The sequence below is a fragment of the Triticum urartu genome, chromosome 7, assembly GCF_003073215.2.
Source record: "Triticum urartu cultivar G1812 chromosome 7, Tu2.1, whole genome shotgun sequence".
Taxonomy (NCBI): Eukaryota; Viridiplantae; Streptophyta; class Magnoliopsida; order Poales; family Poaceae; genus Triticum; species Triticum urartu.
In genome coordinates this window covers 681,953,828-681,970,608 of record NC_053028.1, presented here as the reverse complement: position 1 = coordinate 681,970,608, position 16,781 = coordinate 681,953,828, and the positions used below count along the sequence as shown (strand labels likewise).

At 45.8% G+C, this 16,781-nt stretch overlaps 1 protein-coding gene across 1 annotated transcript; it reads right to left on the bottom strand.

The window, feature by feature from the left end:
* LOC125520306 (two-component response regulator ORR24-like) lies at window positions 1–5,406 on the bottom strand. The gene is made up of 6 exons (XM_048685200.1): window positions 5,268–5,406; window positions 5,019–5,171; window positions 2,580–2,939; window positions 2,416–2,492; window positions 1,152–2,090; window positions 1–408 (listed from the first exon to the last, which is right to left on the bottom strand). The coding sequence occupies exons 1-6, from the start codon at window positions 5,404–5,406 to the stop codon at window positions 1–3; spliced, it is 2,076 nt and encodes a 691-aa protein (XP_048541157.1).
* Between the last annotated feature and the right edge of the window lie 11,375 nt (window positions 5,407–16,781).

The following is a 16,781-nucleotide window of genomic DNA, read 5'->3' as shown; positions in this document are numbered from 1 at the left end:
TCATCCCACCACATACTTCTCAACGTCAACACGCTCGACAGAGCTTTCCTTTGGTCCGGTTCGGACAAGACAACGGGGGCCAAATGCAAGGGGAATTGGGAGTATGTTTGCCAGCCACTTGAGTACAGAGGTCTTGGGGTCCTCAACACAGACAAGTTTACCAGGGCTCTCCAGTTGCGATGGTCGTGGTATGAATGGAAGGATCCCACCAAGATGTGGGTGGGAATAGGAAACCCATGCAATGGGGAGGACCTCAACTTTTTCTATGCTTCCACCACCATCACTGTTAGTAACGGTGTGAGGACCCACTTTTGGGACTCTCCTTGGCTTCTTGGGCGAAAGCCTAAAGGCATTGCCCCGCTCATCTATGAAGCTTCCAAGAGAAAGAATTGGAAGGTGAGGGAGGCCCTAAAGTACAACGCTTGGATTCTCAAGATCACCCCCCTCCCACCGCCACCACCACCACCACCAATGTCTCCGTTGAGCACATCATGCAATTCTTCGCTCTATAGATGATACTAAATGAGGTCCATCTTTAGTTGTCTTTAGTTGTGGCTTCTAGTGAAAAAATGAAGAAAAGCTATGGATGAAGAATATACGGCTCTAATGAAGAGTAACACATGGCACTTAGTACTCCACCTCGAGGTAAAAACATGATGGGCCAGAAACAAGTTTATCCTAGGTATAAAGTGTGCCTTGTTACCATAGGCTTCAAGAAACATTAATGTTTTGATTATCAGGATGCTAACCCTATTATAAAAGCTTCCACCATAAGACTTGTATTAGGCACAACAGTCTCCAAAGGGTGGTGTGTATGCTTGTTGTGTGGAACATGTCAATTCTCAATGTTATGCAAGACAAAGTGTATCTCAAAGAACCACTGGTATATGAAAATGGCTACACATATCACTATGTTTGCAAACTTGTCAAAGCACTCTATTGCCTTAAAGAGGCCCCTCGAGCATGATACTCTTGATCAACCATCTCACACATTGGGCGACCAAACTTATAGAACTATCATGCTTCTTCCACGATAGCATCATCTCTAGTGAAATCCTACATTGAGAGAAAAAGTGTTATTTAAGTACACATGTCCAAATCAACAATTCATATGGAGCACACATATTCGTACAAATGACAAAAGTTCTTACTTCCACGTGCATGTTGGAAAATATATCATCCATTGAGAAGGCACTGATTTCATTCAGATGATCATTAAGAGGTTGCTGATTAAGTGTGCCTTCTTGCATAGGAACAATGCTAGCTCCATCCCCACCATCATGTAGCTGAGTCAATGAGACAAAATCATCTGTCTGAAGGGTGTGAAGCATCGAAGTAGTTCTTTCACTGTTGACCAGATGAGCATCATTAGTTGAAGTTCTACTTGCATCAAGTGCAGAGCTACCATTCAACATCGTTCCTAGTGAGCTTATGTAGCTTGCCATGTTGAATGGTGCCATCTGCTCAGTGAAGCCTCCCACTGATGTGGTGTTGCTTATGAATGGTGCCTTTTCATTTTGCACAGGCAGCCGGCCAGATGACATTGCATAGCTCTCTAGTTGGTTGCTATGTGGGAAGTTCACCTGTGATGCGACAAGAGACCTCCCGCCACCAACTGTTGTGTTTGTAAATGAACTTTGAAGATTGGAAGGGGGTTTGCCTTTGCTTATCTCCATTATCTTGCCACGCATGATGTTAGCACGGGAATTACTATAATTGAATGATGGAAATTCATCTGAAATTATCTCATTGGGTATGTTGTCGTATAGGCTGACGGGAGGGTCAGCAGAACCTGTGAATCTTCTCGCATCCGACGGTAGTGTCCCAAAATACTTTGGCATTCTACGATCATGGAGGTATGACCCCGTGTAGAAGTTGCTTTGGATGTTCATCGGCGGAGCCAACTGACCCGTTGAACCATACTTGTTTGTACTCCAAGAGGCAGTGTCACCAGAGGACACACTCCATCTTCCATGTTCGTGATTATGCATGAAATTTCCCTTGTTGTTCATGTTGTACGATGAGTTCCATCTTTCATATGCATCACTAGAGGGATTTGACTTGACTCTTTTTAAGTGCAATCTATACTTCTGAAATAAAAAGATAGACAAAATAACAAGGTATAAGATGGATGATCATCGAAAAAAATAACATAAACATGTGAGTACAATAAGAACTGAAGATGTTGCATGGGAAAAAAACTCCTAAAATGTGGGGCATGCATTATATGAGATAAGCCTCGGATTTTAAGGGACACATTTAATTAAAATTACACTTCATGGTAGTTGCATTACTAGAGATTTGACTGATATGTTCCCTAGAAAATAAAAGCTTTCACTTATATATGAAAAAATGTTAGACTACGAATAATAGTAACAAAAATATAGAAATTAAGCACAAAGGTTGCAAATAAACCTGTAGATGACTCGCAATATTCTCTCTACTGAGGTGATCCACATTCATCAGCTCCAATATCTTTTTTGGAACAGCCCCTACAATTATGTAATAAAAATTATATTGAAAATATCAAGCAGCCACCAACATTGTCGATGAATGAGGCACAAGATGTGAATTCTTACTATCAAGGCCGATCTGGTTGATAGCTTCTAGAAACTTGTTATGCAGCGCAATTGTCCATGTCATCTTGGGCTTTCTGTGGATGGCGGATATATGCGTGCCCTCATTGTTCTCGCTAGAATCATCTCCAACATTTCTCTTATTCCCCGAGTACTTACTCTTGTCAGTAGTCACTGGTTGAGCTCTCTGGACATCATTGTCATGATCGCTGATGTGGCTTATTGCTTTGGGATTTCTCCACCTTTGAACATGTTGCCATATGTTTTTGAGCTCATGGATACGCACTGGCTTCACCATAAAGTCGGACGCGCCATGATCTATCCCCTTCATCACAACCTTCTTGTCGCAATCAACGGATAGCACTGCATGCCATAGGACCAATGACTTAGATTTAGAATTCAGAAATTCAGAAAAATCTATGATGTGGACATATGTTTTGGTCAAAGTGCCTATAGACGGAAAAGCATTTCAATGTTCAGTTTTATAGTTCTTCTTCAATGCAAACTAAATGGGAAAAATTACACACATTCAATAGGAAGATACGGAAACAAAGGTTAAAACAATAACGGTAACACAATGCCTAAGCCATATCACAACATGTTCCACGCAGGGAAATCACATCATCATGTCTAACTATTGGTGAACCTGAAGATCAAGTATTATTATTGGCAGTCAGCCAAGTTCCTCTAGCATACTAGGTAACATCTATCGGCCCACGTAACGCTCTAAGCCTTTTAAGTGATCACACTCATATTAGTTTGTAAACGTTAACCACCATTGTCATTAGCTTTTTAATTACGGCTAGCTAATTGTTTGTGCTTACCACGGGGATATACATATTCTACATGATAATTTCCATGCTTAATGTGGTCCTACCGTCCAGTGCTCGATGATACTTTTCATAATTAACGTGATACTCTCGTCCAAAGAATGATACTCTCCATAATTAATGGTGTCCTCTCGTGCAATGCTCGATGATACTTTCCACAAATTAATGTCTGGATAATTGACATGTGTAATTAACTATATAACTAATTAATTGCATGCAGCTGTGGGCGAGGCAGAGGTTGGGCAAGAATTATCTCGGACGATTTTTGTGCAATAATAGTAGAGATTCAGGAAAATAAGTATTTGTGGCTGCACTTTCTGTGAAAGTAATTTGACTACAAATTAGTGTGCTTATTCAAAGTCAACAAATATGTAGTATTGTAGGTATTACCCATGGTTAACCTACTCGATGTATGTACTTAAAAGGGGCACTCCTACTTTACATGCTATTCTTGAGAGTAAATTGTCATAAGGAGTAACAACTTTAAGGATAATGAAGATGAGTAGTAATCTTAATAATATCAATACAATTCGCAAGAAAAATATCAATACAACATAGGTATTTCACAATTGTAGTATTCATGCAACCCGAGCAAACAGGTGTGGCGCAATCGTATACCATGTGTGATTGTTAGAACGCGAATTTTAATATTAGCTTTGAAAACAAATATATATATATATATAACTTGGTCATTTCATGAACTATGAATAGATTAAAGTTTTCATTCTTATTGATAGAATTGTACAATTAATTGAGATGATATAAAATTAAATTCTAGTTGTCCATAAATAAAACCATCTAACATGTGGATAGTGGGGTCTACATTACATAGGAGTGATAGAGAGTCTCACTAAGCCAAACTACTCATTTATAAAATTAAATTCTAGATAGTCCATAAATACGCCCATCGAACGCGTGGATGTGGAATCTATTTTACATTGGAGTGACAGAGACTCTCACTAGGCCAAATTAGCCATTGGAGTGACCATGTCTCTAGCCTACTAAACACTATCAGCCCAATTATTAAAAACAACAATTGGGATCTCATAATCATGTGCTATCCATGTTTGTTCCCCATCCCGACCATCCATCCGATCTGATGGATGGATGGTTAGATAGGATCTCATTGTTTTGGGCTAGAAACCGACAATGCGTCCCCTACTAGCTCATGTGTCGCTCCACCTCCGCTCTCCTACCCCAGTCGTCATCCGATCAGACGGATGGTTAGACAGGATCCCATTGGTTTGGGCTAGAAACCGACACTACGTCCCCTACTAACTCATGTGCGCTCCACCTCCGCTCTCCTACCCCACTCGCCATCCGATCGGACGAATGAACGGTTAGATGGGACCCCATTGGTTCGGACTCAGTGGGGATCCCGTTCTTTAGAACTCTTCCAGGTTAGAAATAGAGTGCGGGTTTTGTGCATGTGTATGTCGTTTCATAAAATCGTCCTAAATATATAGGATCTCACACGCTGCCCAAAGAAATTAATATCCTCTCAAGGTATCAACAAGATTGAGGAGTAAAAGTACGTTCTTAAAAACAATTGTCAGTGCTCATGGATAGAAAACTCAAAAATTGGACTTTGGATTAAGAGCAGTGAGAGTACTGGTGACGGGCAGATCCATCTCGAGGCGGATGAGCTCGAGGAGCTTGAAGCCGTCCATGTCCGGCTTGCGCACGTCGGTGATGACCAGGTCGAACTGCTGCTTCCCCGCCATGAGCATCCTGAGCGCCGTCTTTCCATCCATCACCGTCGTTGCTGCATAGCGGCAAGCATTATTCGCAGAGAAACAAATAGATCACAAGGCCCCGATTCTAATGGACTATGGCGAAGTGGAGGGATCAAGAGACTCACGTTGGTATTTACAGCGGCGCAACAGGGCTTCAAGTACCATGAGGCAGACGCGGTCGTCGTCCACGACGAGGACGCGTAACCCTTCGGGAAACTTGTCCTCCGCCGCATCCTCCATCATCTGCCTTCGGTCCCCACCCATCGTGGCCCATGTTCTCCGAACTTCTTCCCACCTGGAAAAGCAAACGCCATCAAGAAAAATACTGATTAAAAAACAAATCAGCACAAACCGCACAGCCAAAACCTCTATTCGCTTCCTCGTCTCAGGACACAATGCTTTGCTCCTCGTCTCAGGGCACAGCCAAAACCTCTATTCAGAGGAGTGGTGAGAAGGGCTGGGGGAAGGGCGTCTATTTATAGGGGTAGAGGGGTCAAGGGAAGGAGTGGAAGTCTCGCGGTCCAGACTCCAGAGGTCAAAGGCGCTCTCCCCGTGCGTGTGTGCATGCGTTGCTTCTACTCCTTAATTTCTGCAGCTATGCCATTTGATCTGGCGATGGCAATGTGCGTGTCTGCTTGTGCCGCGGCCCATGGTCTCTTCCATGAGAGGTGAGGAAAACCACGGGTGGTGTTGCTGTTTTTTGCTTTTGTTCTTTTCTCACCAAATGTTTAATGTTGGACACAAATGTTAGAGCATCTCCAGCCGCGCCCCAACAAGGCCCACCAGGCGATTTTTTGGCCGCCGGCGCCAAAAAATCGGCCCAGTCGCACCCCAAGGGCTCAATTTTCACCGGCTTGGGCCGAAATTGGCGCCGGCGGACCCAACCCGACCCCGGCGTGCTGGGGGGCGCTCGGGGACGCCGGGCGAATCGTTTTTGACGCGAAAGAGCCGCGGGCCCTCCTTGCCAGCGACTCGTCTCGCTTCGCGCCGCTTCGTCGTCCTCATCGCCTCGTTTCCCGCGGCGAATCAATTCCAAAGTTGCCGCGCCGGTCAGCCTCCGACATTGATGCCTCACGGGCGGCGCAGTGAAAACGAGACGACACGCGTCCCCTTGCATGCCACGCGTAACGCGGCGGCCACGCGTACGCGCGGCGCCTCCGCCTATATAAAGCCGACCCCCAGCGCGCCGGTGGCACGCGCAGAGTCTCCACCACCGACGCCACCTTTCTCCCCCTTCCTCCCTCTCCTCTCGCCGTCTCCAGCTCAAAGAATGGCCGAACGCTTCCCAGGCGACGGCGCGGCGGCGAACGGCTTCGGCCGCCGCCACCTTCACGAGGACGAAACTCGGCTCCTTTTTGAGGCCGAGTATCTGGTCCCGCCGGACATGCGGGTACCCGGGGCATGGAGAATCAGCGTCGGCGGGGTCCCGGTGCCACCACCGCCGACCGGGGCGGCGCGGCGTGCGGAGATCGCGCGAATCCGCGCCTCCCTGCCGCGGGCGGCGAGGGAGGGGCCACGCTACGTCCCCGACAGCCAGCTCTGGGATCCATACTTCCGCCGCCGCCACGCGGAGCAGCTCGAGGCCACCAACAGCGTCGTTCCCTCCGGCAGGCTCAACTGCGAGGGGCGGCGCCGATGGTGGGGCGTGCCCGGCCGCACGCTGCAAGCCGTCCTCGGGTACATCGAGGGCGGCAACACGCCGAGGGTGGATTACCCCTCCCCCCGTCCTTCTCTCGCCGCCGTGAGAGCTCGTGGACGCCGAGGCGCATGGACCCCAGGGCGTCCTCCTCCTCGCCAGGTCGGTTGACCGGCTCTCCCTGCCTTCGCCCCGTCAAGCCGGAGCCCCAGGACACGTCTGTCAGCCGGCGCACCCGCAGCTCCGGCGTCCGCATTGGCGACTCCACCCCCGCCTCTGGCCGCCTCTTCCTCGTCGCACCCAAACCGGAGCCCGGCCTCCCCGCGGAGTACGAGAAGATAGCCCGGCGCGGCATCTCCGACGAGGACGCCATGCAGTGGATGCGGGACGACTACCTCCGCGACGAGATGGTCCGGCGGTGCCGGGCCCTGGAGGAGATAGCCGCCCGCAAACGAGGGCGCGAGGACGAGCACGGCGTCGTGATCCTCGACAGCGACGACGACGAGGACGCCCCCGGACCGTCCAACCCGCCACGCCAACCGGGGGAGGGTTGCAGCAGGGACGACGGCCGCAGCGGAGGCGGCGACGACGACGATGACGACGGCGGCGATACACGCGGTTCTACAGCCTCCTCGGCATGTAGATCTGCAAGGGCGGCGGGCGGCGAGGAGCGGCGAGGGAGACGGCGAGGAGCAATCTAGTAGCTTTTTTTTCCTTTTTGTAAAATATTCTAAATATGAACGAACTCGCCGAAGTTTGGTTGAATTTGCGCCGTGTTCGTGCCGTAATTTATATTTTTTTAAAACGTGGGCGACGTGACTGGGGGCATCACGCCCCCAGCGCGTGGTTTATCGTCGGTGTGCCCCAGGGGATGATTTTTAGCGCCTCCTGAGGGGCCAACGGCTGAAGATGCTCTTATGGTCTTGAATTACAAAAAGGAGAGGCTCCTGCTTTGCTCCTGCTCCTGCTTCCTTTGACTGGGAACAGAGAGAGCATCCAATCCGTCCATGTCTCAGTCGTCAGATTCCTACCTACTTTTGCATGGCAACGTGAAAATATGAAGGCCTAAACTCAAGGAGTGGAAGTCTTTCTCCACTTATCACTTTGTGGAAAATTAATATGACAAGGGCATTTTATCTGAAGAAAAACACTTCAACAAAATAAGTTCAAGGGTGTTTCAGACTAGGGAGTACCGGATGCACCCTAGCTAAGGGCGAGAGCAAGTGAGTAACACACAAATTCGAACCAAATGATTGCTTATGCTTTGATCCTTATTATGAGGTGTAAGTCCTATGTATTCAACAAAGAAAGAAATATATCGTTTACAAAGCAGAGAGAAAGAAATACAGGGATAGAAGAGTGGAGTTCTTGTGGTCCAGGCCATGGATGTCTGTAGTTTTTGCCATTTTTATTTTCATTACCCTCCATAAAAAAAATCTGTTTTTGTTTCCATTCCATTGTCAAATGTCAACTTTCTTGTGGTCCAACGTTGGAGCTAGATGATATTGTCTGTATTCCAAAAGAGACTTTTGGCGATGTTCAGGTCATATCTCAAATTAATGTCTCTCCTTTATTCTCATGAAATTTGTTTCGGTGCACTGAAAGCGTATGTTCATTGTCTCACTAATTGCAAAATGTGATATAACGGATCATCTGTTAGTTTATAAATATATATATCAAAATAATATTTTGATCACAACCTGAACTGCCTGAGTAACGCGCCTGAACTTCCCTCTGCACGAACCCGATCTTCGGGCTATCTTCGCAACCGTGGCTTCCCCCGCGAATTATTCTGGTTAGTCGTGTTCTATATGATGTTAGTGTAATCTAGAAATTTTTTTTAGCAACTAAATACTGGTTTTAAATAGGAATCTCGCTCGTTGGCGGATTTTGCTCTCGGGTTGTGATGAAATTACGTTTTTTACAATTTTACTGTCTGAGTTGTTTGACCTGAACTTCTCCCATTGTTAGGTTGAACTTCCGCCAACATTGCCCGAATGGGACTTGCGATATACTGTCGGAAAGCTATGGACATCAGTATCATGAACCAAGTTAAATTTTTGGCAAATTGTAAGCGGTTTAAGAGCAGTTTTGGAAACCGTTTTTTCTTCATACAAATAACGTGAATCGTATTTTTGATCGCATTTCTAAACCGTCTATTGGTATGAGGCAAATAATATGGCATAAAGCTGCTGCAAAACCGCTCCTTCCACATGATGAAAGTTCTCTCTAATTCCCTACGGTTAAAGAGTAATTTGGAAAATCGTAAAATTTCACAAACCGAACAGTCAAGTTCATATTTTCGATGTCATTTCTAAACTTCTAATCCAATTGAGGAAACTGATATGGCATTGGCAAGCTCATGAAAATGCACTACTTTTTCATGTAGAAAGTTTTTCCTAATTTTGAACGGTTTAAAGAGTAATTTAAAAATGGTACAAGTTCCACAGAGTTCGTATTTTTTATCAATTTTTTTAACCGTGCGTCCGAATCCAGCAAATGATATGGCGTTGGAAAGCTTGAGGAAATGCGAAACTTTTTTGGTATATATTGTTTCTCACAATTCCTTACTATTTTAGTTTAATTTTGAAAATGGCTAAAAACATATTTTTGCCGTAATTTCTACAAACTTGATCGGAATGGTGCAAATAATATAACGTTGAAAAGCTAAGAAAAATGCGAAACTTTTTCATTTTGGTGGTTTTCTGTGATTGCCCGCCGTTTTCAAGTAATTTCGAAAATGGCGAGATCATTCGTTCTGCCTTTATCGCGAAACAGATTTTTCGAAAATGCGCCGCGTGAAGAACCTGAACTTCTTGGCATGTCTACTTGAACTTCACTCTGTTTTTCACGTGCGTTTTTTGCCCGTAGCTCTCCATCCACTCACCGGAACACTCACCGGAATTGAGCAAGTAATATACCGGTGGAAAGCTGATGTAAACATGCAACTTTCCCGTGTTGATCATTGGTTTTAAAAGTTTTTCATCTCATATTCATTCACTATAGTAATTGAATTTCCTGTTGTTTTCACGTTGAACTTCTGTGACGTATTTTCGTTTGTAATTTTCTCATACATTTCTTCGGTGTTACACAAATGATATTCTTTTTGTACAAACCTCTTTCACAATATTTTTTTAACTTTCTCTGACCGAGGACTTGAACTTACACAAATGATATTCCTGTCTTTTTGAGGTAAATTAGAGAAATGACGAGATCATGATTTCTACCTTCATTGTGAATGGAAACGCACTGCGTGAAGTAGTTGAACTTCTTGGGCATGTCTATTTGAACTTCACTCTGTTTTTGACGTGCTGTTTTTTTCATTACGTGAAGTAGTTGAACTTCTAAGACATGTCTATTTGAACTTCACCTTGTTTCACTTTTTTTTGTATTTTTTCTTATATGAAATACACACCATGTGGTATATGAACTTCCGGTTGTTATCACTTTTAACTTTTCTCTGGCTTAAGAGAATTATTTTAAAACACAAAACAACATATTTTTTATGTATTTTAAATACACGGTGAACCTCTCTCACCAGAATTTGTTGAACTTTTCCTAGCCGAGCACTTGAACTTCTAGTACCCATTTTTTTTGTTGATGAGTTGTTTTTAAAAGTGCAAAAAATGGCGTTGTGTTTTTGTTTTTTGAACAAGTAAATCCGTTGAATGAGTTAGGCTATTTGGAGGTCTGGCCCAGTGAGCCATGATATTTTAAAATAATAAAAAATCCTATTTAAAAGTTTTAATAAATTCTGAAATAGTTTGACTTGCGTAATTAATTGATGTATTTTACATATGTGTAAACTTCCCTTAAAATATACTTTACCGTGTATTTGGATTTGTATGCATGTGTTGTTTGCTCTTTGTAAATGTAGATGTTGGTCCTTTTGTGTACGCATATATATAAACATGCATTACATGAAAATTTCTAGGTGCAATAGATGACATCTATATGAGCATGTCCAACAAAAATACACCTCAAATATTTTCAAAAACCCAGACTCGACGGAGTCCAGGATCCAATCAAACGTTATGGCAATCAGTTTGAAGCAAGCACAAAAAGAAACATGAGAATGCTTACTGATTCTGAGCGCATCACGCATAAATAGAGAAGTAATGAAAAAATTTAAATTTTAAGTGTTGGACCAAAATCCTATGGTGTGATTTAGACGAGTGGAACTCCCAACCACTAAAACACATTCTTGAAGAAGTAGGCATGCGATGGCTGCCGTTTCTTGTTCTTTTTTGCAAAATATTAGAGAGCAATGATATCCTATGAACTTCCCTGGAGCTCGCATTATTCATGCACATGAATAATTATATTAAGAAATGCTAACATATGATCTAACAAATCCTATTAATGTGATTTAAGAGATGTGGTAGCGCTTACTATCATTGTAGAAAAATGCTTTTAAAAACCTGGCCAATGGAGATGAAAGGAGTCATTGTGCCACATGACTGTTGGATATGAAAGAACACAATGTGCCACATCAGAGAGGGGAAGAAAGGAGTCAAAGCACCACTCGACAAAGAGAGATGAAAGGATTTAGCACATCACGTGTAAAATGGAAATGAAATGATTCAACCCGACACATGACAAATGAAGATGAAAGGAGATAATGCACTATGCGACAAATATATGTCGTGAGAATCAAAAAAGTTTGGATTTGGAGGGCCAGATTGGCAACCAATGATATCTATATAGAAAGACCTAGAGGCACCACTTAAGCTCATTACTTTAAATGGAGGCCAACAGGAGGCATTGATGTAATGGTTTTCTCTTTCTATGATTTTTTTTGGAGAAGGTGATAACCCACCCAATGGAAATGGAAACTTTCTTTTTTTACACTTCTTCTCCATTTTTTGTGTGGTGCATAGACTCCCTTTTTGTAAAAAAAAATATCATGTAGATTGTATGCATTTGATTATTTCTTTATTCTTATAGAAAAATATTTTACAGCCATATCACAATCAATAGAATCTCATAACTCACATGAGAATTCAGGATTTTGACAATCCACAATCTCGATGCATCCAAGAAACGAGTATATTCATGGAAACTCATGGGATAGTATCCCCTCCATGTGTTTTTCTAAAACAATGACGGTCCACGACCTTGACGCGCCTTCTCTGCCCCAACGCGTTCTCAAGGCTCCGGTGGCTCATGTGTCGGTGTCTGTTGCCATTCCAGGAGCGGCCAGCGGCACATGTTGCTCTGTCATTGCGACGTGCACCACCATAAAAGCGGCACCCACAGATGCCTCTTCGTCATCTGCTGCTATCTCGGACCTCACCATCCACAACAACATCATCCACAAGCGGGACGTTCACTCCCAGCGGGTGGTCTTCGCAGCCAAGCTGCATCATAGCGCATGCATTGCCGACCAGAAGACACCGTTCACGCAGCCTAAAACGACCTGGCATCGGCAGGGCTCCTCTCTTTGCACCTCTAATTGCGAAGCATCAGGCGCAGACGACGTAGCAGAAAAACTGCCCCATATCGCTCTGGTTTGCAGCAACGACAGTGACAAGGCAGACGTTGTTCGCGCTACCAATGCTTTGCCTTCACCATGATCAGCCATGAATGTTCAGCCAGGAGAGCTCACCCAGGTGTTGGGTGCTTTTGTATCTTTGTGCGGGTAGCCAGATGCTTTTTTCATCTGCTTCGTAGTCTCCATAGGTCTAGCCTGCTCCTGGCCATCGATGGGATAGTTGCTCGATGTGCCCCCTCTTTCCCTTGTATTTCCTTGCTGTTATGCTCTCGAGCTGGTGGTGAAAGGAAGTTTATGTTATGAATCAGTCTCGTTTCACTATCCTCTCTTGGAATGTTTGCGGCCTCGGTGATGTTGATAAGTGCAAGGACATTTTCTCTGAAATCATCGCGATTAAACCCTATGGTGCGCTTCTGCAAGAAACAAAGCTAGACTTCATCCTTGTCCCTAAGTTAAACTCATTCCTACCTCGAACGCTAGACCAAGTTGTCTCCCTTATCGCTATCGGTTTTGATGGAGGTATTTTTTCTGTGATTAATCCCTTCACGATCTAACCCTCCTAAACCACTCTCACGGCAGATTTTCTACGTCTCTCAGCCTCTCTTGCCCGGTCTCTGGCACCAACCTCACAATCTCCAACATTTATGCCCCATCCCAACGACCTCTCAAAATGGACTTCTTCCAAGAGCTCAGAGACATCGCCCACACAAACTCTACCCCGTGGCTTCTTATCGGTGATTTCAACCTAATCCGTTTCGCTTGCAAGAAAAATAACAAAAACTTCCACAGTTGTGAGGCTAACATGTTTAACACGGCCATCTCAGACCTGCAGCTCATTGAGCACCCGCTTCTGGATAGAACCTTTACTAGGTCTAACAATCGTCTAACTCCAACTCTAGAATGCCTTGACAGAGCCTTCTTTAACCTTGCTTGAGAAGACCGCTTCTCAATATCAACTCTGTCTTTCCTGACACGTTTATCTTCCGACCAAGTTTCTCTCATCGTCAACGTATCTTCACATATCCCCCGTTCATGCCTGTTTTGTTTGGACTCTTTCTGGGCCCTTCACCTGGCATGCAAGCGTATCGTATCTGAGGCTTGGCCCGGTAACCACCCTTCAATTTCTTTGGACCTAGCCCTTTCCAGTGCCATAAAATATACTAGAGCGAACCTCAAAACTTGGACCAAAACTATCAAACCATTTGACCAGCAAGAAATTGACTGCAAGCTTATCATCGATAGGATCGACAGGCTTGAAGAAGGCTCCCACTCCCGACACGAGTCCTCTCTTAGACTGGTCATTATAACTTCCCTTAATGTGCTATCCGCCAGAAGTTTCTTTTCTAGAAAAAAGGAGGAAAGTGAAAGTCATCATCGATGGGGATGACAAGTCCAAATTCTTACATGCCTCTGCCTCCCAGAGGTTCCGCAAAGACAACATCGCCATCCTTGAGGACAATGGGGTCAATTTTTTTGCACATGACACCAAGGTCGTCATCCTCCATAATTTATTTCGCTACCTTCTTGGCACTCCTGAAGGAAATATGCCCTAGAGGCAATAATAAAGTTATTATTTATTTCCTTATATCATGATAAATGTTTATTATTCATGCTATAATTGTATTAACCGGAAACAAGATACATGTGTGAATACATAGACAAACAGAGTGTCACTAGTATGCCTCTACTTGACTAGCTCGTTGACCAAAGATGGTTATGTTTCCTAGCCATAGACAAAGAGTTGTCATTTGATTAACGGGATCACATCATTAGGAGAATGATGTGATTGACTTGACCCATTCCGTTAGCATAGCACTTGATAGTTTAGTTAATTGCTATTGCTTTCTTCATGACTTATATATGTTCCTATGACTATGCGATTATGCAACTCCCGTTTACCGAAGGAACACTTTGTGTGCTACCAAACATCACAATGTAACTGGGTGACTATAAAGGTGCTCTACAGGTGTCTCCGAAGGTACTTGTTGGGTTGGCGTATTTCGAGATTAGGATTTGTCACTCCGATTGTCGGAGAGGTATCTCTGGGCCCACTAGGTAATGCACATCACTATAAGCCTTGCAAGCATTGCAACTAATGAGTTAGTTGTGGGATGATGTATTACGGAACGAGTAAAGAGACTTGCCGGTAACGAGATTGAACTAGGTATTGAGATACCGATGATCGAATCTCGGGCAAGTAACATACCGATGACAAAGGGAACAACGTATGTTGTTATGCGGTTTGACCGATAAAGATCTTCATAGAATATGTAGGAGCCAATATGAGCATCCAGGTTCCGCTATTGGTTATTGACCAGAGACGTGTCTCGATCATGTCTACATAGTTCTCGAACCCGTAGGGTCTGCACGCTTAAAGTTCGATGACGGTTATATTATGAGATTATGTGTTTTGATGTACCGAAGGAGTTCAGAGTCCCGGATGAGATCAGGGACATGACGAGGAGTCTTGAAATGGTCAAGACGTAAAGATCGATATATTGGATGACTATATTCGGACATCGGAAAGGTTTCGAGTGATTCGGGTATTTTCGGGAGTACCAGGGAGTTATGGGAATTCGTATTGGGCCTTAATGGGCCATACGGGAAAGGAGAGAAAGGCCTCAAAGGGTGGCCGCACCCCTCCCCATGGGCTGGTCCGAATTGGACTAGGGAGGGGGGCGCCCCCTTCCTTCCTTCTCCTTTTCCCTTCCCTTTCCTTCCCTCCTACTCCTACTACTTGGAAGGGCTCCTAGTTCTACTAGGAAAGGGGGAATTGATGAAGCTATGTACCTAGGGTAGGGTCACCTGTCCAAACTAACCTACCCAAGGACATCTCCAGAAGAAATCATCTTTCAATCGACTTGAAGGTGTCTCACTCGACAGACTTGAAGATACTCGACCAAGAAGCAATCACTCGACCAAGACCAAGCCACTCGACGGACAGGTGACCTAAAGGCGCTCCGCATGCTAATAGTCGGTTATTAAGTAGCTTTTATGGTCATCGTAGCACTTTATTACTAGCGTTACCAGTAACGCCCTGCCTTAATGTACATTGAACCCTTTGTATCGTGGGATGGCTGGGGTCTGGGCGCACTCTATATAAGCCGCCCCCCTCCTCTGAGACAAGGGTTCGCACGCCTGTAATTCACACACGCATAATCCAGTCGACCGCCTCCGGGCTCCGAGACATAGGGCTATTACTTCCTTCGAGAAGGGCCTGAACTCGTAAATCTTGCGTTCCTACAACTCCTCTATAGCTAAGATCTTGCCTCTCCATACTTACCCCCCTACATCACTGTCAGACTTAGAACCATGACAATTGGCGCCCATCGTGGGGCAGGTGTTTTAGCGTTTTGTTGGAGGAGTTGCGATCTTTTCTGACCCGAATCATCATGGTTTTTGGCGGAGTTTTGGTGGAGGGCCGCTAGATCCGTCTCGGCGCGCTCACGTTCATCACCGACGACTCCACGTGGCTTCAGGAGGCTCCGCTCGACGTGGACGCACTCCTGTCCGCGGGGCAACGCACTTTAGTGTGTGCGTCCATGGCGTTCTCCTGCGGAAACCGTCGACCCCCTACCGGTCGGCTCCTGTGTTGTCCTCCCTCCCAGTTTCCCGCCGGCGCAAGCGCTCTGGTTGGTCGAGACTCCAGCGGTGGGTGAGACACGCGGTGGCACGCCAGTCGGCCACCCCTCAAGTCGCGGCGATCGAGCCCTACGAATCCCTCTACGGCCTGTTCGACCTGTCGACCGGCTCCGCAGAGACCGCATCCGAGTGCGACAGCAGCGATCCGGCGGCGGAGGTTCTGATGGTCGATGGACCTCCCAGTCCTCCCGGTTTTCCCCGTACCGACGGAGGCGCGGGTGGAGGCGACCCGTAGCGTCCTCATGAGGAATATCTTCCTGAGCCTCTCACGTCGCTGCAGAGAGAAGAACTTCGCCGCCGGAACATGGATGCATTGCACACTCCTATCATTGGAGAAACCCCCGAGGCTCGTGCCTTGGAGGACGCGCGCCTGGCAAACTTGGCCGAGCGCACTCGACTGGAGAACCTCCAGCGAGCACTCGACGAGCGTGCGCGACAACGGGTTCCCAAATCCAGTCGACGTCAGCTCTTCCCGCCCCCGCAGGTATATCGAACTCTGATTCAGAATTTAGCAGCTGCAGCCCGCATAGATGAGTCGATTCGGCCTTCCCAGTCGGAGGCTGGCAGAGGCTTGCTGCAGATCAGAGCGTTGCTCCGGGCAGCAGGAGACCAGAATTCCGCTGTTTCTCAGTCGTGGAACAGGATTCACAGTAGATCCGTTGCGGCAGACACAATCCAGTCGGCTCATAGCCCAAGATCGCCCCCGAGGCGTGAGGGACGTGGGGACCGGCGTAATCAGCATGGTAACTGTGAGCAATATGATCACCAATTCGATCGTGATGATCGACGTCGAGTGCCCACCCCTCCCCCGAGGAGCGGTTCGTATGCGCCTCGACAACAGGATGATAGGTGCCCTCGTAGTGTTGG